Source organism: Hemitrygon akajei, chromosome 22, assembly GCF_048418815.1.
Source record: "Hemitrygon akajei chromosome 22, sHemAka1.3, whole genome shotgun sequence".
Taxonomy (NCBI): domain Eukaryota; kingdom Metazoa; phylum Chordata; class Chondrichthyes; order Myliobatiformes; family Dasyatidae; genus Hemitrygon; species Hemitrygon akajei.
In genome coordinates, this window is record NC_133145.1 from 57,149,279 (window position 1) to 57,170,419 (window position 21,141).

Here is a 21,141-nt window from a genome sequence, read left to right on the forward strand (position 1 = left end):
TACGTGGAATTTCTGAGATCCCCCATGACCAACTGACAATAACCATCAACACCCCCTAACCCTATACACCCCTAAATCCTACACAGCCACTAATCCTAAACACTCTCTTATCCCTAAATGTCCCCTAATCCTAAATATCCCCATAAACCAAAACACCACCAAATCCTAAACACTCCCTAATCCAAACCTCCCCTAACCCTCAACACCCCCAATCATAAATGCTCCTAATCCTAAACACCCTCCAATCCTAAACACCTCCCTAATCCTAAACACCCACTATTCCTAAATATCCCCTAAACTGATCAATAAACATAAGTGTGATCTTTTTCCCACTGTGTGCAAACTAACACTGTAACCATAGTTTTTGTGGAGCCCAGGTTATGTCTTTCAAACTGAACTGTTCCAGACCTTACTGCTGATAATAAAGACTTCTAGATACGTGTAATTTCAACATTTGTAAACCTTGATCAAATCTCCCCTCATTCTCCGAAACTCCAGGGATTAAGGTCCTAATTTGTTCCTCCTTTTCCTATAACACAGGTCCTCATGACCCAAAAACATCCTATTTGTTTTGTGCTGTACTCTTCCAATCTTATCAATATCTTACCTGTGGACAGGTGACCAGAACTGCACACACTATTCCAAATTTGGCCTCACCAATCTCTTGTACAACTTCCATATTACATCCCAAATCCTGTACTCACGACACTGATTTATGAAGGCTAATTTCTAAATAAATATGTTCAGGAAGGGGAAGTGGGGGTGAGGGAGGGGAGTAATTAAATAAAACCCAGTTCTTGATCCATCTCCATCCTTCCATAACCATCCAACTCTCCAAGCCCCAGGCACTCAGCAGCTGCTACTTAAACTCTTTGTGACAGTATCACCATCATTTCAGCATTTTTACCTCAAACATTAAACTGGTAACGGCAATGAATAATAGATTTTGGTTCTTCCAGTCCTGGCCCAAAACCCGAGAGCTGAAAGATAAAATAACTTTGACTAAATCCAAAACACAAGAGATTCTGCAAATGCTGGAAATCCCCAGACCAACACAGACAGTAATGCTGGAGGAACTCAGCAAGGCAGGCAGTATCTACGGAAATGAATAAACAGTCGACATTTTGGGCCGAGACCCTTCATCGGGACTGGAAAGGAAAGGGGGAAGATGCCAGAATAAAAAGGCGGGGGGAGGGGAAGGAGTATAGCTGGAAGGCGACAGGCGAAGCCAGGTGGGTGGGAAAGGTCGGAGAGGAAGGAATGTGATAGGAGAGTAGTGTGGACCATGGGAGAAAGGGAGGGAAGAGGGGACCCAGTGGGAGGTGAGAAGAGGTAAAAGGCCAGAGTGGGGAATAGAACAAGAGGAGAAGGGGGAGGGATTTTAAAAAATTACTGTTAGGAGAAATTGATATTCATGCCATCAGGTTGGAGGCTACCCAGACAGAGTATAAGGGTGGCATCATCATGGGACAAGAGGAGACCATGGGCCGACGTGTTGGAACAGAAATGGGCTGGTAGGTAAGGACAAGAGGAATTCTATCACTGTTAAGGCAGCAGGAAGATGGGGCGAGCACAGATATGCGGGAAATGGAGATGCGGCTGAGGGCAGCATCAACGGTGGAGAAGGGGAAACCCTGTTCTTTGAAGAAGGAGGATGCCTCTGGAACAGAAAGCCTCATCCAGGGAACAGATGCGGTGGAGACGAAGGAACTGAGAAATGAGAATAGCATTTTTACAGGAGGTAGGGTGGGAAGAGCTATAGTCAAGAAAACTGTGGGAATCAGTATGCCTCTAGCAATGGAGCCAAAGAGATCGAGAAAGGGGAGGGAGGTATGAGAAATGCACCAAGTCGATTTAAGGGCAGGGTGGAAGCTAGAGGCAAGGTTGATGAAATTGATGAGCTCAGCATGGGTGCATGAAGCAGCACAATGCAGTTGTCAATTTAGTGCAGGAAGAATAAGGGAGTATCAACAGGGAGGGCTTAGAACATGGGAAGGCATAGCTGGCCCATGTTGGTGCCCTGTCTCTCCCTTGAGTCTGGAGAAAGTGTGAGGAGCCAAAGGAAAAATTCTTGAGGGTGAGGACCATTTCGGCCAGACAGAGGGTGGTTGGTGGAAGAGAAAGAGTAGAAGCTGGAAGGAGTTAGGTGAAACCAGGTGAGGGGAAGGTGGGTGGGGATGTGGGTAGGAGGGATGAAGTGAGATACTGGGAGGAGATAGGTGGTAAAGGGCTGCAGAAGAAGGAATCTGATAGGAGACAAGAGTAGGCGATGGGAGAAAGGGGAGGAGGAGGGGAACCAGAGGGAGGTGAGAGACAGGTGAGGAGAAGAGTTGAGAGGGGAGCCAAAATGGGGAATGGAAAAAGACAGAAGAGGAAAGGGGAAGAAATGATCAGAATGTAGAAATATTGATGTTCATGCCATCAGGTTGGAGACTGCCCAGCCAGAATATGAGATGTTGCTCTTCCACCCCGAGAGTAGCCTCAATGTGGCAGTAGAGGAGGCCGTGTTCAAATGGGAATATAGGGAATAAACTGAACACAGGCAACCTAGAATTCCGGAGAACCATACTTGCCAGGAGTCTGTAGAAGTTCTTTCCAAGAGGAGGAGGAATTGAGGTGAATCAAAGTGACACCGTTATGGGAAACACCTATGTGGGGCGTGAAATGGGAGCTGGAATGAGAATCAGTAACAGACTGACCCTTTTCTACGCTTTACAGTCACAAGAAGAGCAAAAGGCTCGGATCTGACAGCAGCATGTAATGTCTGAAAGTGGTTGTCAGAAGATGATTTTAATTCCATTACAAAAAAACATGCGATTAGGAGACAGTATTTACAATTTATAAAGAAACATATCTAGCTCTCTGCCTGCTTAACACTTATAAATATGATTTACATAATAAAATAAATATGTAAAATTACCAACTCAGCATGGGTTTTAGTTTGTTAAAAAATACACAGCATTATAGTTTGTGGCACTTTTGACCCGAATCCCGCTGTCCCGGTTCTACACTGTTAACGAATGGGGAAAGGAGTAGGTTTGTGTTCTGCGGTCCAATCCATCATGACAACCAGTATTTATTTCGAAAGGCTGCTCGACCTTCTTTCTCCTTTAATTAAACAATCCAGTGCTTTCCACCATTTTGAATTTTAAATTGTGTCCTTGCAGGTTTTTGTTGTGAGAGGTTGTGAGGTTCCGAAAGATAAAGCCTGCCTGCTTCTTCTCAGTGTGGGCTTTGACTTCTTTTCCTCGTCTAAAGTCTCGTCAGTCCCAAGGTGGGGGATGCCTTAGCTCCCGCTGCTTAGCATCCCCAGAAGTTTACTCACCTCCAGACCCTGCTCCTGGGCCATCTTCTGTATATCGAACCCCATGTGCATCAGGAACTGTATAACAGTCATCTCCTGCCCTGTGTACTGGTCTCTGATGGTGGGGCAGGTCGGGTTACAGTGTGGCCACTGACAGCTGTCCGTCAGGTGGACGGGGCACCCCTTCAGGGAACTCTTCCCATTTCGGTTGCTGTCTTGAAGGCTCCGGTCCCAGCAGTGCAGTGCCCGGGGGAGGGAGACTCCCTTCACTTGAAGGTTCAGCCAGTAACTGAAAGCAGGAGAGCAAAACTGGTGGTGAGCATAAAGGCAGACTTCACGTATCTGCGGAGTAGGACGACAATGAGGTAACACGATCGAACGTTTTTACAGAGTTATGTTAGTGACTGTACCTGCTGGGAGCTAGGATCCGGGCTCGCAGGGACAAGAAAGACGCAGGCGCCCTCGAAATACCGCACAGAGGCAGAAGTACAATTTACAATAGGGACATCGGTTCCCCAGTGAAGTCTTTCAGCGGTTAGCAATGGTGCTATGATAGCGTTCTGCTAACCGCCGTGCTAACATGCCACCCAGTGTTTACCTCTGCTCTTATGGCTGTAGGAGGACGAACCTCAGATCTGCATTCCGCATACGTACTTTGATCATAAATGTACTTTGAATCCCTGAAGGAATACAATGTGGTCTGCCATCTCTGATTTTTAAATAGAATGCTCCGCTGATTCCAGAGAGCGTAAGACGCTACATAAATCTTCAGGGACAAAGTAAGGCGCCCTGGTCAGCAGAGAGGAGTTGAGCCAAAGGGCCTGTTTCTGAGCTCTGTAATTTTGTGCCAACATACTGACCCTAATCGGCATGTTTTAGGATAGTGCAGGGAAACCAGAAAACCAGGAGGAAGGCCACACGATCACAGGGAAGACGTACAGACTCCTTACAGTCAGTGGGGGAACTGAGCCCATGTCACTCGCGCTGTATCAACATTAAGCCACTGTGCCGCACAAATTTTGTCTCTGCTTTTACAGAGAAGGAATATAATATCAGAGTGCTCCACTGATTTCCAGGGAGTGTAAGATTCCAGGGCTGCATTAATCATTAAGAGCAAAGTAACCCGCCTGGTCAGCACAAACACACTGGGCCAAAGGGCCTGTTTCTCAGCTCTATCATTTTATGCCTCTATGACAATGATCAATTATATTTCTGTCTGTTCGCTCTACTTAATTAATTTGTTTTTAAAAAAATATATAAAGAAATATATATGTTTCTTTTTGTAATTTATTATCTATTGCAGTGTACTGCTGCTGCAAAACAGCACATTTCATGATATACAGTACGCCAGTGTGGTTAAAGCTGATTCTGATTCTGAACAAGCCCCGGCTGTCGGTGATCTACTTCCCAGCCAAAGCAGTGCCGTTTTAGTCATGTTGAGGAACGAGAGACTGCTGCAGTGATTGAGAGGTTTGTACTGGAATCATAGAGAAGTACGGCATGGAAACAGGCCCTTCGCTCCATCCAGTCCGTGCTGAACCATTTAAAGTGTGAAAGAGTGCCGAGCTGTTGCTGGCACACGTTTGAGCAGGACATTAACTCAGCAAGGTAGATCAAACTCTCTTGTGAATGAAACAGCTCATTAGATAAAGGACTTCCCCTTTCCCTGTCTTACCTTTTTGTGATAACTTCATGAGACAAGCATGCAGGTGCAAAAACAGCCCTAAAACCAAAAAATATATATATGGAATCAATTATATTATAATGTAAATATCCTGCACATATAATACCATATAAACACACACACAGTGGGGTTAGCCTGATGTCCCATGGACCCACACCTGGACTATTGCCCTCTGTACCCTCCCCATTCAAGTATTCGTCCACACAGCAAGGAAGGCTATCAAATCTTGCAGCAGGATCTGGACCAGATGGGAAAATAGGATGAAAAATGGCAGACGGAATTTAATGCAGACAAGTGGAAAGTGTTGTGCTTTGGGTGGACAAACCAGGGTAGGATTTACAGTGAATGGTAGGCCACTGAGGAGCATGGTAGAACAAAAGTATTTGGGAATACAGATCCATTAATTCCTTAAAAGTGGCATCACAGCTAGATAAGGTCATAAAGAGAGCTTTTAAATCTAAATTTAATTTGGCTTAATTTGGAATATCATGTACACCTAGTTACCAGGAAAGATATCAGTAAGATTGCAGAGAAAATTTACAAGGTTGTTGCTGGGACTTGAGGGCCTGTGTTAGAGGGAAAGGTTGAATAGGTTAGGACTTTTTTCCCCCTGAGATTAGGTGTAGGAGGGGAGATTTGACAGAGGTATACAAAATTAAAATATAGGGTAGATGGAAACAGACTTTTTCCATTTATTTTGAGGAGACAGGAGCTGGAGGTCATACATATATGAAGAGCAAAGGGTGGAATATTAAATGGAGAAATTCTTCACTCAGAGTGAGATGACGAAGTGGTGGACGTAGGTTCGTTGGATAAGTACGCGGATGGGAAGAGTATGGAGGACTATGGTCCAAGTGCAGGTTGATGGGACTGGGCTGAATAAGTCTGGCACAGACTAGATGGGCCGAAGAGTCTGCTCCTGTGCTGCGGTGTTCTTGGACTCTTTGTTACAGAGGGATTGTGAGGTGTAGTCCACATCTCCCTGACAGTGACCACACTAGTAGACAGAGTGGTAAAGTGGGCGCACTGCATTCTCGTCTTCCATCAGTCGGGATATTGAGTATAAAAGCTGGCAAGACAACGTTTGGTTCGGCCGCATTCGGAGTGTTGTGTTCAGCTCTGGTGGCAGCAGTACAGGAAGGAAGTGGAGGTTGGGAGAGGTTGCAGAAGAGTCTCACCAGAATGTGGCCCGGACTAGAGATGGCGAGCTACAAGGAGAGGGTAGGCAAACTTGGGACGATTTTTTCTGGAGGTTCAGAGTTACATCATGAGAGGAATAGACAGGTTAGATCTTCAGAGTCTTTCTCCCAGGGTTGAACTGTCAAACACTAAAGGGCATTCAATGTGACAGAGAGAAGTGGATCCATTGGGGGATTTAAGAGGTTCTTAGATAGTCACTTAGATGATGGAAAGATGCAGAGCCATGTGTGAGGGAAGGGTTAGATTGATATTTGAGTGGGTTATAAGGTTATCACAGCATCGTGGGCCTAAGTGCCTGAGCTGTACTCCAATGTTATATGAATGACAGGTATTTTACAGAGACTGGTAGATGCCCGGAACACACCTCCGAGGGAGGTGGTCAAAACAACGTTTAAGAGGCACATGGAAAGGCAGGGAATGGGGGTGGGGGGATATAGACCACATGCAGGCAAAATGGCATCGTAGTCAGTACCGACATTGTAGGCTGAATGGCCTGCTCCTGTGCTGTACTGTTCTGTGTTCTATACATGAATGCATAAGCTTTCTTTAAATATACCAAATGGTTTCTTGTTCCTGGTTAATCTTCCTCAAGCAGTGTCTTCTGATTGATTGATTGATTATTAATTTATTGATCGATTGATTGATTGGTTGGTTGGTTTATTTATTTATTTGGAGATACAGTGTGGAACAGGCCCTCCTGGCAACCCACCTATTTAACCCCACACTAATCAATGTCAAAATGGTTGTTGTGTGAGGAAACCCACATGGAACAGGGAGAACCTACAGACAGCTTGGATCTGGAAGGTGCTGCCCAAAAGCATACAGGATTCAGCAGGATCTTTCCTAAAGAAAGTTGGATAAATTCTGGAAGGAGGAAGCACTAAACTGCAGGGTTTAGTGTGGCCTGGTGGGACTCACGTGATCTTGCTTTGCCTAACAATAGACTGGGTGTACATCTCCTGCGCCGTGCAGTCCTATGATTAAGAGAGCTTTTGGGAACTCACTGAGGACACTGGATACAGTAGGTGACCCCAAAAGACTTGCAGGTGCTCCCAGTGTGGCTTTCTCTTCATCGGTGAGACCCAGTGTAGTTTCGGGAACAGCTTCATCATTTATGGCCTTCTCTACTGCCACAATCAGGAGCAGCTCATATTCCATCTGATGATGTGACATCAATTTATCTAACGTCCAGGAATAGCTCCTCGCCCCGCCTTCTCTCTTTTTATTCCCCATTCTGTCTTCCCTCTTCTCCTCGCCTGCCCATCACCACCCTCCAGTTCCCCTCCTCCTTCCCTTTCTCTCAAGGTCCACTCTCCTCTCCAATCAGACGCCTTCTTCTTCAGTCCTTTATCTCTTCCACCAATCACTTCCCATTTCTTACTTCATCCCCCCCCTCCACCTCACTCACTCACCCTCCTTCCCTCTCACCGATCACCCGCCAACTTGTACTCCTCCTACCCCCACCTCCTTATTCTGGCTCCTGTCCCCTTCCTTTCCAGTCCTGGTGAAGGGCCTCGGCCTAACTGTTGACTGTCTAGCCCCCTCCACAGATGTTGCCTGACCTGCTGAGATCCTCCAGCATGTTGTTTGCGAAACTGTTTTGAACCATTTACTGACGCCAACAGCTTCACATGTGGGCTTGGTTCACGCAAACAACTGTGGCGACGAGGCAGTGTAGGAATTTTGGATGAACTCCTTCCATTTGCTAATGTAAATGATCCTTGTTTGGCACAGTCTCCTGCCAAACAAATCGAGGCTGAAATAACCAACTCATTTAAGAAGGAGCAAGATAAACACACGTCGGGAGTGAATTACAGACGCTGGAGAGGTGTAGACTTAAATAAGTATAGGCAGGGAAAGCAGCTCAGTTCCTTACACGATAGCTACCTGGAAATGCCTTCTGGCAGTCCCACCCCAAGAGCAGAAATGTAATGGAGCCAAACTCCATTAAAAGCAACTACACCAACCAAGCTTACTGTGGTGACCAAGCCCAATACACTCAAAATGGCTGAAGTGATTCACTTTAGCGTAGTTTTGTGTTGTTTCATGTAGCACCATGGTCCCGTAGGAAAATTGTTTCGTTTTTACTGTGTACTGTACCAGCAGTTATGGTTGAAATGACAATAAAAGCGACTTGACTTTGACTTTGAAAGGTCAAACCTGAAGGCAGAGTACAGGACTCTTTAGCGGTGTGGAGGAACAGGGGGATCTTGAGTTGTCACGCAAGCTGTTAGGGCGGTTAAGAGGGTGCATAGTGTGTTGGCCTCCGTTAGTCAGTGGATTGAGTTCAAGAGCCGTGACGGTAATATTGCAGCCCTATAAAACTCTGGTTAGACCACACTTGGAGTATTGTGTTCCTTTCTGGCTGCCTCATTATAGGAAGGAGGTGGAAGCTTTATAGAGGGGACTGAAATTTACCAGGACGCCATCCCAATTAGAGAGCATTTTTCATGAGGATGCTGAGCAGCGACTTTCCTCTTTGGGTTGGAGGATGAGAAGTGGTTTGACGGACTTGTACAAGGCGATAAGAGGCATTGATGGAGTGGACAGCTGGCGGTAGGTCAAGAGGGTGCAACAGCTTCATCATCAGACAATGCGGACAACCACCATTAATAGCTAATATGGTAGGGGGCATAATTTTAAAGTGATTGGAGGGAAGTATAGAGGGATGTCAGAAGTAGGGTTTTTACACTGAGAGTGGAGGGTTTGTGGGACACTCTGCTGGGTGTGGCGGTCGGGATACATTGGGGACTTTAGGAGACTCTTAGGTAGGCACATGGATAATAGAAAAATGGAGGGCTATGTGGGAGGAAGCATTAGATTGATGTTGCAACAGATTACAAGGTCAGCACAACATCTGGGACTGAATTACTGTGCTATTCCGTTCTATGTTCTCAGTGGCTTGAAGACAAGCTGTAATGAGAGAGCTATGGGTGGTGGTGAACTCAAGTGCAGAGTAATGCCTAGAATTAATTCAGACTCTGCCTCAACCTCAAACTAAACAAGACGACACAAACAAAATCCAAAGGTGAAATCACAAGCAGTAGTGCTAGAAAAGCAAATCCTATGATTGAGCACAGAGTGCTCGGCACGAGGCCTTTGAGAAGAGACTTTCCATGAAGGGATGTGGCAGGCAATAACTGGTCACCTGAGTCTTAGAGGGACAGGTGAAACTAAACAGATTCCGGGGAATTGGAGTGCCGAAACTTGGATGCCTGCTGTGGTTCGGTCAGGACCAGGACACAAGTGTCCCGTTTAAAGTCTTGTACAGGAACTCCCAGTCCTCTGGATCACAGGATATATTACAAGTGTACCAACAAAGTCCTACAGCTTCTGTGAGACTCACCTAGTGCCTACTCCATTTAGTGTATTACAGAACAAAACCCTATGCCATCCCACCAACTTCCCCAAAAGCACGGGTGTGAGACTTTGTCCCTCTTCCTTTTAAGTGAGGTTTTAAAGAAAGCAGACCCTGGAATATCAGCCCTCAACAAAACACACAAACATCTGGAGGTCAGCAGGACAGGCGGCACCTATAGAGAGGAATAAACAATGGACAATTTGGACCTTTCATCAGGACTGGAAAAGGAGGAGGAAGAAGCCGGAATAAGATGGTGGTGGGAAGGGAAAGGAGTACGAGCCGGCAGGTGATTGGTGAAGCCAGGTGAGGGGGCAGGGTGGGAGAGAGAGGGGGATAGAGTGAGATGCTGGGAGGTGAGAGGTGGAAAAGATAAAGGGCCGAAAAAGAGGAATGTGATGGGAGAGGAGAGTGGACCATGGGAGAAAGGGAAGGAGGAGTGGAACCAAAGGATATGATGGGCAGGTGAGGGGAAGAAGGGGTAAGAGGGGGCCAGAATGGGGAAGGGAAGGGGCGGGGGATAGAAACTACGGGTAGTTAGAGAAATTGATATTCACGTTGTCAGGTTGAAAGTATGGCACCCAGCTGGCTATGGGATATCCCGTCCTGATTTAATGGGAACATACAAACCTTCTGGAGCTTTACTACCTGTGAAGTGCACAGGGTCATTCAGCAGACAGTACGGTAAATAGAAGCCCCAACCCACCACCCACGTCACCCACCTTAATGCATGTCTTGCAATTAGATCATGAACTGATAAAATAGCCAGTTCTTTCCTGAGATTGAAACCGATGGATCTGACACAGTCGTAGAGCCTTAAAGCTGACTTACGGAACGTCCTTAAGGGTGTTCTTCAGCTCACGCCCGAGGTTCTGGATGTAGTTCCACTGGCCTTCTTGAACTGGTTGTCCAGTGAGATGCACGTTATCAACCGTAAGCTGCGCTTCGTCAAAGAGCCACTGCACCACGAACAACGGGCCTGTGGTCACAAAACTTGGTCAGGCTTACTTGGGACTTGACCCCACCTCCCCTCTGCCAGGCTGCACCGAGTATCTCACCCTCCAGTGGGGAGACAAGGAAAACCCTGGGGAGAGTCTGGGCTGAAATCTCACCATGCCCAGTCAAGTGTAATTTAATCTCCACGCATTATTTATAAATATACTGCCTCTCTGCTAACAAATAACCCGATTTCTTGGACTTTATAACATTTGGAATCATGTAAAATAAAGTGGGCCAGTCAGCCCATCATATACATGCTGTCCCTTTCCCCCAACATTGCCTGTCTCTTTACAGACTGGATTGAAAAAAGCTGTAATTGGCATTAGCCTCCCCACCATCAAGAACATCTTCAAAAGGCGATGCCATCCATCATTAAAGACCTTCGCCATATATGATATTTTCTCTTCTCATCAAGGAGGAGGTACAGGAGCCTGAAGACACACACTCAAATAGCTTCTTCCCCTCACCATCAGATTTCTGAATAGTCCATGAACCTATGAACTCTACCTCACTCTTTGCTCTCTTTTTGCACTTTTTAAAATTATTATCTATATATATTTCTTATTATAACTGATAGTAATTATGTATTGCAAAACTGCCTCAAACTAACACATCTCACAACATATGTCAGTGCTAGTAAACCTGATGCTGGTTTTGATTTGAAAAATATTAATCAACTGTATTTGTAAATTTTAATTCCGATTCTGGACCAGTATCGTTTCAGGAAGTATATTCCAGTTTGAAAAAAAGATCTATTTCCATGTATTAAAAAATGATCTATTTCCATATATTAAAAAAAGATCTATTTCCCCTCTGGTTCCTTTGCTGATTTCAGTATGTATATTGTATACATTTCTTTGACATTAAATGTATCTTTGAAACCTTTGATTATCTGAAATCTCTGCCCTCTGCTACCAGCCCTCCATTGGAAGCAGTTTAGCAATATGTGCTAAAAAAACAAACTCTTGATCTCAGAATCTACCTCATTGTGGCCTTCGCACTTTATTTGCCTCCCTGCACTGCACGCACACTCTCTGTAAGTGTGACGCGATATTCTGCACTTTGCTTTCCTTCTTACTGCCTTGGTGTCCTTGTGTGCGTGATGATCGGTTTGCAAACTAATGTTTTCCTTTGTATTTTGGTATGTGTGACAACTCTAAACCAATTCCAACTCTAATTCCATTAACCTTTATCAGAACCCCTTATCATCTTCAACAATTAACTTATAGGGTCATAGATTACTGCAGCACAAAACAAGCCCTTTGGCCCATCTATGCTGACCTGATCTTCTGCTTGGTCCCATCTGCCTTCAGCAGAGACATATACCTCCAAATTGTACCCGTATATGGACCCATCCAAACTTCTCTTAAATGTTATCATCAAACCTGCATCTACCTCTTCCTCTGTCAACTCTTTCCACACTCACACTACCCTCTGAGTGAAGAAGTTTCACCTCAGCTTCTCCTTAAATATTTCACTTTTCACCCTGAACCCATGACCTCAAGTTCTAGTCTCACCCAACCTGAGGGGGAGAAGCCTCCTTGTACTCACTGTCTCTATACTCTTCCTAATTTGTATTCCCTCTAGAAGATCTCAGTTCATTGCCCTGTGCTATGTGGAGCAAAGTCCCCACCTATTCAATCTCAGGTCCTCAAGTGTTGCAACATCCTTGTAAATTTTCTCTGCAATCTGTCCTCAGCTTGAAGATCAGGACCTTCAGGCGTCAAGTCATTGCATTAGAGTCCAGAATTTGCGGGCCGTGTTAGTAGAAACAAGTTTCTACCCATTGCTTGGAATGTTTATTTTAATGATGTGGCTATTTAACAGCCCTCGAGTTAATCCCACCACACTAATATCAGTCAGGGAACTGAGACAAGAACATTTCTGTCCCCAGAGTAGTTTCAACCTCAATCCAACATTTCTAATATTGACCTGCTGAGTTCCTCCAGCACGTTGTGTGTGTTGCTTTGTAGTTCTAGCATCTGCAGACTTTCTAGTGTTTATTATTCCTAATCATTGGCCAATTGGTTCAATTTCCAAAGATGGGATTTGAGCTCGCTTGCAGGGTATGAGGTTCCTGGAGTGAAGGTGTCAATCTGTCTAAACCAAACAGGATGTTATATCTGATTGAATACGACAAGGAGGAAGTTCAAAGCTAGACATATGCCAAAGAAGTTTTTCCTCCCTCTCTCTGATTCAAAGTCTAAGGGGCCTGCTTTTCATGGGAAGCTCTGGGGCATTTCTGGTCCTTCCTCCAAGAGGACACAACCTTGCCATGGGTTGGAGGCTTGCATGCCTCAATGACCCAGAGAGCCATGTTGGCTGGAGTCAGGGCTTCAGGCTTCAATTCTTGGTAGGGTCACCCATGCCAAAGAGGACCAAACAATAGAGGCCAGACTACGAATGGCTCACTGGTCCTCCAGGTTAGAGGGTTCAGCTCAGGGCTAGCAACCCTGGTAAAACAAAATTGTTGCGGAAACAGCAATGAAGAATCCTTTTACATCTGAGTGCGATGGTATTCCTGAGTTTCCATCCAGGACTTGTGTGACTGACAGCGGTGAAAACCAAGAGGATGTACTGACGTGATGAAGCAAGCCGTCAACACCGCCAGAGATGGAGGACCTTCATTGCTGCTCCGATCGCCAGTGGTGTAATGTAATTCTGGTCCATTCTACCAGACTTAAGTTGTATTTTCTACAATGGGAGTCAAGGCACGTGAATGTGCAGGGAATGGAGGGATATGCATTATGTGCTTGCAGAAGGGATTAGTTTTACTTAGCACCGTGCTCAGCACAGATATCACATGCAGATGGGCTTGTTCCTCTGCTGTACTGTCCCATACTCAGTGGCCACCTCGTCATGAATTGGCCACTGAGTGTGTGTTCATGGTCTTCTGCTGCTGTAGCCCATCCACTTCAAGGTTTGACATCTTTTATGTTCAGAGATGCTATTCTGCACACCACCGTTGTAATGTGTGGCTACATGAGTTACTGTCCCCTTCCTGTCAGCTTGAACCATTCTGGCCGTTCTCCTCTGACCTCTGTCACTAAAAAGCACTGTCGCCCACAGAACTGCCGCTCACTGGATCTTTTTTGTGTTTTGCACATTTCGCTGTAAACTCTAGAGACGGCTGTTTGTGAAAATCCCAGGAGATCAGCAGTTTCTGAGATACTCAAACCACCCTGTTTACCACCAACAATCAATCCACAGTCAAAGTCAATTAAATCACATTTCCTCCCCATTCTGATGTTTGGTCTGAACAACTGAACCTCTTGACCATGTCTGCATGCTTTTATGCATTGAGCTGCTGCCACATGATTGGCTGTTTAGATATTTGCATTAACGAGCAGGTGTACTGGTGTAACTCATAAAGGGACCACTAAATGTATGTTCTACTCTTGATATTCGAAGTTGGTGCACAGCTGTTCAATTTTTTAACTTACTTCTTAACGTTGGATATATTTTGTATCCGAAGAAGCAGTTCCATTCTTCTCCTTCTTTGAACTGTTGCTTACAACGTTCCGGCACGACTCCGTTCCAATAGCTGAAAGGGTAAAGAGAGTTCTAGTCACTTTGTACCAAAAAGCTCCCATCTTACTGAACCAAGAGGGAAGCAGAGGGCTTTGTATTTATGTAGTGCTCTACAGAGCCCAACAAGGTCCCAAAGAATGGACTAATGGACTCTTGAATCTCCTTCGTAATGTGGGAAGCTCAGTTGGAGGTCTGTGCACAGCAAATTCCCATGTTGTCAGAACCAGCCAATATGTTTTAAAAAATATCGACCCTACCCCACCTTACCGTCATAGGTATATCATCATGAGGTGGGTTAAGAGCAGTTGAGAACACCAAAAGACTTTAAAACCATAAGATATAGGAACAGAATTAGACCATACGGTCCACCAAGTCTACTTTGCTAATCCATCATGGCTGATTTATTATCCCTCTCAACCCCATTTTCCTGCTTCTACCCATAACCTTCGATATCCTTACTAATCAAGAACCTATCATATACCCAAAGACTTGGCGTCCATAGATTCATGTGGCCCTGAATTCTCAGATTCTCCACCCTCTGGATAATGAGGTTCCTCCTCAGCTTTGAAGAATCTGGGTTAGGAAGAGGTCAAAAGGACACAGCAATGCCCCCTCAGTACTACATCTAAATTTATATTGTCCACCTATCACCTCCCAGCTTCTCACATCACCCACCCTCCCCCACCCTTTCCATCCCCCTCACAGGGTCTCATTTATCACCCTCCAGCTTATACTCCTTCCCCTCTCCCCACCTTATAATTCTGGCTCCTGCCCCCTTCCTTTCCAGTCCCAATGAACGGTCTCAGCCAAAAACTACTCGTTGCCCTCTGCCTGGCCTGCTGAGTTCCTCCAGCATTTCCCATGTGTCCCCTGAGTGCAGCACTTGGTTTCCTGGGGGGAGGGTCCCCATGTAGAGCCTTGCACTGTGCTGAGATGCAACTCTTGAAAGTCAATCTCCAAACCACCCCAACAAATGCATCTCCTGCTATGGTTATATCTACAGAGGGATTTAGGATGATATTTGGGAGAGCAGATTTAGGACAGAGATGATGAGGTACTACTTTTTCCAGGGTGGCGGTGTGGTGATATTGTACTGGAAGGTAAGTCGCTCTGCTAACCTGCGGGTCACCCTTGGGCAAGGTGTAGCACCTGCTTAGCCCCCCCCCCCCCCCACCCACCGACCCCGATCAGGGTCACGTGAAGCCATGGGAGCAGGTGGTGGAAAGTCATATGAGCAGCTGATGCATATCACCATTATGTGACCATTGACGCCAGGCAGACAATCTCTGAAGAGTATTGATCATGGCTGGGGTCTTGTAAAGACACTGCCCAGAAGAAGGCAATGGCAAACAACATCTGTAGAAAAATTTGCCAAGAGCAATCGTGGTTATGGAAACCATGATCACCTATACCATATGACATGACACGTAATGATGATGTCATATGACATGGTGCACAATGATGACGTCATACAACAGAGCACAAAATGATGATGATGACTTTTCCCAGAGAGTAGTGAATCCTTGGAATTCTTTGCCCAGGTTGGCAGTAGAGGCTTCCTCAATGAATATATTTAAGACACAGTTGGATAGATCTCTGAATAGCAGGGGAGTTAAGGTTTGTGAGGAAAAGGCAGGTAGGTGGAGCGGAGTCTGTACTTGGATCAGTCACGATCTTATTGAATGGCGGAGCAGGCTCGATAGGCCAGTTAGCTGACTCCTGCTCCTGTTTCTAATGTTATTAAATTTCTTAGATAGCAATTGAAACAGAATCATCGGAAGTATATATTCATGCAACCTTTGTTCATTAGGATTGTGTATGATAACGCTCATTTTGTTAGAAGAATCATGTGCTGTGAATCAGACAATCTGATTCATGAGATTGACAGGAGGCCACGAAGCAAAAGGTGCTCAGTTAGGTTTGGAATCAAGCCCACCATGCACTGGAATAACTCAATATCAAAGAGAACTAAGATATGTTTCCTCCACAGGTTTCTGAGCCCGCAACAGAAAAGTGTAAGCAGCAACATGTCTTACCTTATCCCTTTCTTGATCGCTTCTGTGGGGGCGCACGATATTGTGTCGATGCAGTCCGTCCTCTGGTATTGCTTGTTGTCTAGGAACCAGCCCGAGTCAGCCAATCCACGGACCTGCACCCCGTGCAGTCCCAGCTCCTCGAGCTGTTGAGCCACCCGGTCCACGTTCAACAGGACGCCAGTACCTCCCGCACTAAACAAACACAGTCAGTTACACTGTGAACGCGAGAAACTGTTTATACAGCTTCGCAACCTCAGGATGATCACTGCACTTTATAGCTGCTTCAGAAGAGATCAGCTTTGGAATATGAGTACCACAGACAGAGATGTGATCATGTCCAGATAGACTCTGTCTACCTTTGTTGCTGCCTCAGTAAAGCAGCCAACATAATAAAAAAAAACCCACTCGCCCCATACGTTTTCACTTCCCTCTCCCATCAGACAGAAGATACAAAAGCTTGAAAGCACGTCCCAACAGGTTCGAGGACAGCTTCCAACCCATACAAGAAGATGGACCCCTGACCTCACAATCTACACCAGTACTGCGCAAAACTCCTAGGGACATATATATAGCTAGGGTACCCAAGATTTTTGCACAGTACTGTAGTCATTTCATGACATGTGTGAGTGATGGTAAACCTGATTCTGATATGGGTCTTTATTGTGGACTGAGAGTGGGAAAGGAGAGGGAAGCACCAGAGAGACATTCAGTAATGATCAATAAACCAGTTGCCTGGAATCAAGTGACCTTGCCTGGTGTCTCAGGGCTGGGTGTGTCTGCACGCGCACAATCTCCCCGCCCCGGCACTCCTTCTCTGCCACCGGTCCGAGACCCCTCCCATGGCGCTCCACTCTCACCATCCCCAACCTACTTTGCTCCCACCAGATTTACAAACTTGCTCTCTGCTCCACGTTGAAAAGTACAGTACTGTGTGTAAAAGTATTTGGCACCCCAGCTATATACATGCCTAAGACCTTTGCATAGTACTGTACCTCATCGTGATTTTGCACTTTATCATTTATCTGCAATGCTTTCAGTAGATATTAGAATTTATTCTGCATTGTTATTATTTTACCTGGTTCTAACTTAATGCACTGTGTGATGATTTGATCTCTCTGAACAGTATGCAGGGCAGGCTTTTCACTGTACCTTCGTCCACATGAAAACAAGAACTAATTCCAAGACGAATTAAAGCTCAATCATACACACAAGAGATTCTGCAGATGCTGGAAATCCAAAGCAACACACGCAAACTGCCGAAGGAACTCAGCAGATCGGGCAGCATCGATGGAAATGAATAAACAGTCGATGTTTTGGGCCAATAGATAGATAGATACTTTATTCATCCCCATAGGGAAATTCAACTTTTTTTCCAATGTCCCATACACTTGTTGTAGCAAAACTAATTACATACAATACTTAACTCAGTAAAAAATATGATATGCATCTAAATCACTATCTCAAAAAGCATTAATAATAGCTTTTAAAAAGTTCTTAAGTCCTGGCGGTAGAATTGTAAATCCTAATGGCATTGGGGAGTATTGACCTCTTCATCCTGTCTGAGGAGCATTGCATCGATAGTAACCTGTCGCTGAAATACCCTGCTTCTGGACTGGATAAGGAAATTTCCTTCACTGAACCAATTGTTTTTTTTACAACACTCTGGAAGTTTCAACGTTACTACAGTTTACCTATTTTTTTCCACGGGGGCTCTGGATTCCTCTCACAGTCCAAAGACGTAGCAGTTGGTATTTTAATTGGTCATTGTAAATTGTCTCACGATAAGGCTAGGGTTAAATCAGGAGTTGCTGGGTAGTGCAGCATAAAAGACCGGAAGGGCCTATTCCACTCTGCATCTCAATAAATAAATAAATATTTTGATTATATACATTTAAAATTTCCCATCTGCTATGGAGGGATTTGAACTCACATCTTCATATCAATAGACCAGCCCTTTGGTCCAGTGTCTCAACCACTCTGCTGGTTTTTATTAAGAATGATTTAATGCTAACATATAGTAATCCTCATATGTCAGAACAGTCTATGGTGATGTACGCAAATGCACAAACCGGTTTTGGATGAGACAGCCAAATGGCTCGATTGACAGAAATAACATGTGTCTTTGAGTCATTGTGAAAATTGCTTCTTTTTGGCTGCTCCAGGGATCGCTGGATGTTCCCCCCGCCCCCACCCAACCCAAGAGAATTTTAATTAGGAACAAAGAAGACTGAGGAGAGATTTAATTGAGGTATAAAAACATCTTGAGAGGCCTAGTTGTTGGAGGAAGGAGCAGTTTCCCATGGCAAAAATGTCAATAAACAGGAAGCAATGGATCGCCTTCCAGCTGCAGGACGGAGGAAATCTGAAGGAACAGGAGAGATGGAACACGCAAGCCTAAAAAAAACAGCACGTTAACAGGCCTTCCAGACCAACGAGCCCTTGCGACCATGCCACCAATTAACCGACTAACCCGTACATCTTTGGAGCACCCGGAGGAAAGCCGTGGTCACGAGGAGAAGGTGCAAACTCCTCACAAGACAGCTGTGAAATTGAACTCATGTCACTGGCGCTGTAATGCATTATGCTAACCGCTACGTTACCATGCCACCGCAAAATGCTAGCATTATACATTGGGGAGACCCGCCACAGACTGGGAGACCGTTTCGCCGAACACCGGGGCTCGGTCCTCCAGCAGTGGCGGGATCTCCCTGTGGCCACACACTTCAATTTCACAGACCACTCCCACTCCGACATGTCTGTCCATGGCCTCCTCTACCGTCAAGATGAGGCCACACGCAGGTCGATGGAGCAATACCTTATCTCCCGCCTAGGTAGCCTCCTTCCTGCCGGCATGAACATCCAACTCACTGACCTCCGTTTTTAGCCCTGCCCCCCACCCTTACCCCTATCCCTATCTATTATTTTAGTCTGGTTCTCTTTCTCTCCCTTTTCCCCCCCTCACTATAATCTCTCCCCCCAGCCCTACCTTTCTTTCTCTTTTATTTCCCATAATTCTCCACCTTCCCCCCCAGCCCATTTCCCTCCAGCCTATCACTTCCCAGCTCTCTACTTTATCCCTCCCCCCCACTTCTTATCCCCCCTCGACTATCCCATGTTACTTCACTCCTGATGAAGGGTTTCAGCCCAAAACGTTGTTATTATCTCCTCCCATTGATGCTGTCTGGCCTGCTGAGTTCTGCCAGCAATTTGTGTTTTTTATTTATTTCCAGCATCTGCAGATTCACTGGGGTTGCCCCTAGCATTATCATAGTTTGTCAGGGTATTTAGCTAATTATTGCAACCCCCCTCCCAACTTAAACCTAGCCTAATCGCAGGACAATTTACAATGACCGATTAACCTACTAACCAGTACATCTTTGGATTGTGGAAGGAAACCAGAGCACCCGGAGGAAACCTACACATTCACGTACTCCTTTATGGCCAGCAGCGCGAGTTGAGCCCAGGTAACTAATGCTGTAAAGCGTTGGGCTAAGCACAGCACTAACATACGAATGATGCTCGTAGTGTTTCTTTAGCTAGCAGGAATAAGATGGGCCAAGTGGTTTCCTTCTGTATGCCTAATAATTAAATTAATGGTTAATTAAATATGCCTAAGTGGATCAGATGGGAGCACGTTTGATTTAACTGTCAATTTGATCAGGTTTTGATCTTGAATTGGGATTTGGCAACCTGTTGGAGCATCAGATGATTCTGAACTCTTGGGCCAGCTGGTTGGCCTTCTTTCGTGAGGCATCATAGATACTGCAGGAGACACAAGTGACTACAGACGCAGGGATCCGGAGCAAAATACAATCTGCTGGATGGGCCCAGTGGGTTGCACAGCATCTGTGAGGGTGGAGGGGAATAAGCAGTCAACATTTCTGGTCAAGACCCTTCAACATCCTTGGAGGATTGATGGTAACTCACTAAAGAACTCTATTGTCTATCTATATCAGGGGATCCCAAACATTTTTCTGCCACGGACCCTTGCCCTTAACTGAGGACCCCATGTTGAGAGCCCCTGGTCTATACAGAAGATGTACAGTAAATGTACATTACTGTAAATGTCTTCAGTTGCTAAATTGTCACAGGTACCAAGGCACTGCTTGTGTTTTGCATGCCATCCATACAGATCATTTCACCTCAGTATTCCATCGAGGTAATACAATTGAGAATTTATATCATACATTGTACTTTATATATTTAGATTTACATTTAAAGATACATTGTTGTAAGAAAGCCCTCATCGGCCAATTAAACCCACGTGGTCAATTAACCTATTGATCCTGATGAAGGGTCTCAGCCAGAAACATTGACTGTTTACTCCTCTCCGTAGATGCTGAGCTCCTCCAGCCTTTCGTGTGTGTTCCTCTGAGCTGCCAGCATCTGCAGTACCCCTTGTGTTTATAACCTACTTACTCATGCGTCCTTAGAATGAGAGAGGGAACCAGAGCATCTGTAGGAACCTCTACGACGGCACGAGGAGACAATCTCTTTGCAGGCAGCGGTGAGAAATGAACCAGGGTCACTGGTGCTGTACTAGTGTCACATTAACAGCTATCCTTCTGTGTTGCTATGCAGATCTTTGCTTGCATCTGTCCCCCACCATCAGGGAGGAGGCCTACGTAGCATCCATACCAGGACCACAAGACTCAAAAACAGTTACTCTCCCCACAAGCTGATCAACACCTCCTCCCCACCATCATTAGTTCCTGTCAGTCACTTTACGTACCATACAGACGTTCCTGTGCCTTACGTCCCTTTATGTCCATACAGTCATTCTATGTAAATATATAAGATAATCTTATGTATTTATGTTTATTGTGTTTGTTAATTGTGTTTTTTTTGTGCTTATTGTGTTTTTTTATGCTGCATCGGATCTGGAGTAATAATCATTTTGTTCTCCTTTACACTAGTGCACTGAAGAATGACCTTAGACAATCTTGAATCTTGAGGTGGTACTAGGGAAAAGCAGCAACAGAACGCAGATTAGACTGTAGCGTTTTCACAGAGCAATACAATTTAAAAG

At 45.3% G+C, this 21,141-nt stretch overlaps 1 protein-coding gene across 3 annotated transcripts in view; it reads right to left on the minus strand.

The window, feature by feature from the left end:
• Positions 1-2,771: 2,771 nt before the first annotated feature.
• Positions 2,772-21,141, minus strand: part of notum1a (notum, palmitoleoyl-protein carboxylesterase a) — a 77,958-nt gene continuing 59,588 nt past the window's right edge. For all 3 annotated transcript variants that reach the window (XM_073026311.1, XM_073026309.1, XM_073026310.1), the window contains exons 8-12: positions 16,113-16,304; positions 13,989-14,089; positions 10,378-10,525; positions 4,980-5,027; positions 2,772-3,593 (exon numbers count right to left, since the gene is read on the minus strand). In XM_073026311.1, the coding sequence (XP_072882412.1) occupies positions 3,287-3,593; positions 4,980-5,027; positions 10,378-10,525; positions 13,989-14,089; positions 16,113-16,304 (796 nt within the window). In that variant the 3' untranslated portion in view covers positions 2,772-3,286. The remainder of the gene's footprint in view (positions 3,594-4,979; positions 5,028-10,377; positions 10,526-13,988; positions 14,090-16,112; positions 16,305-21,141) is intronic.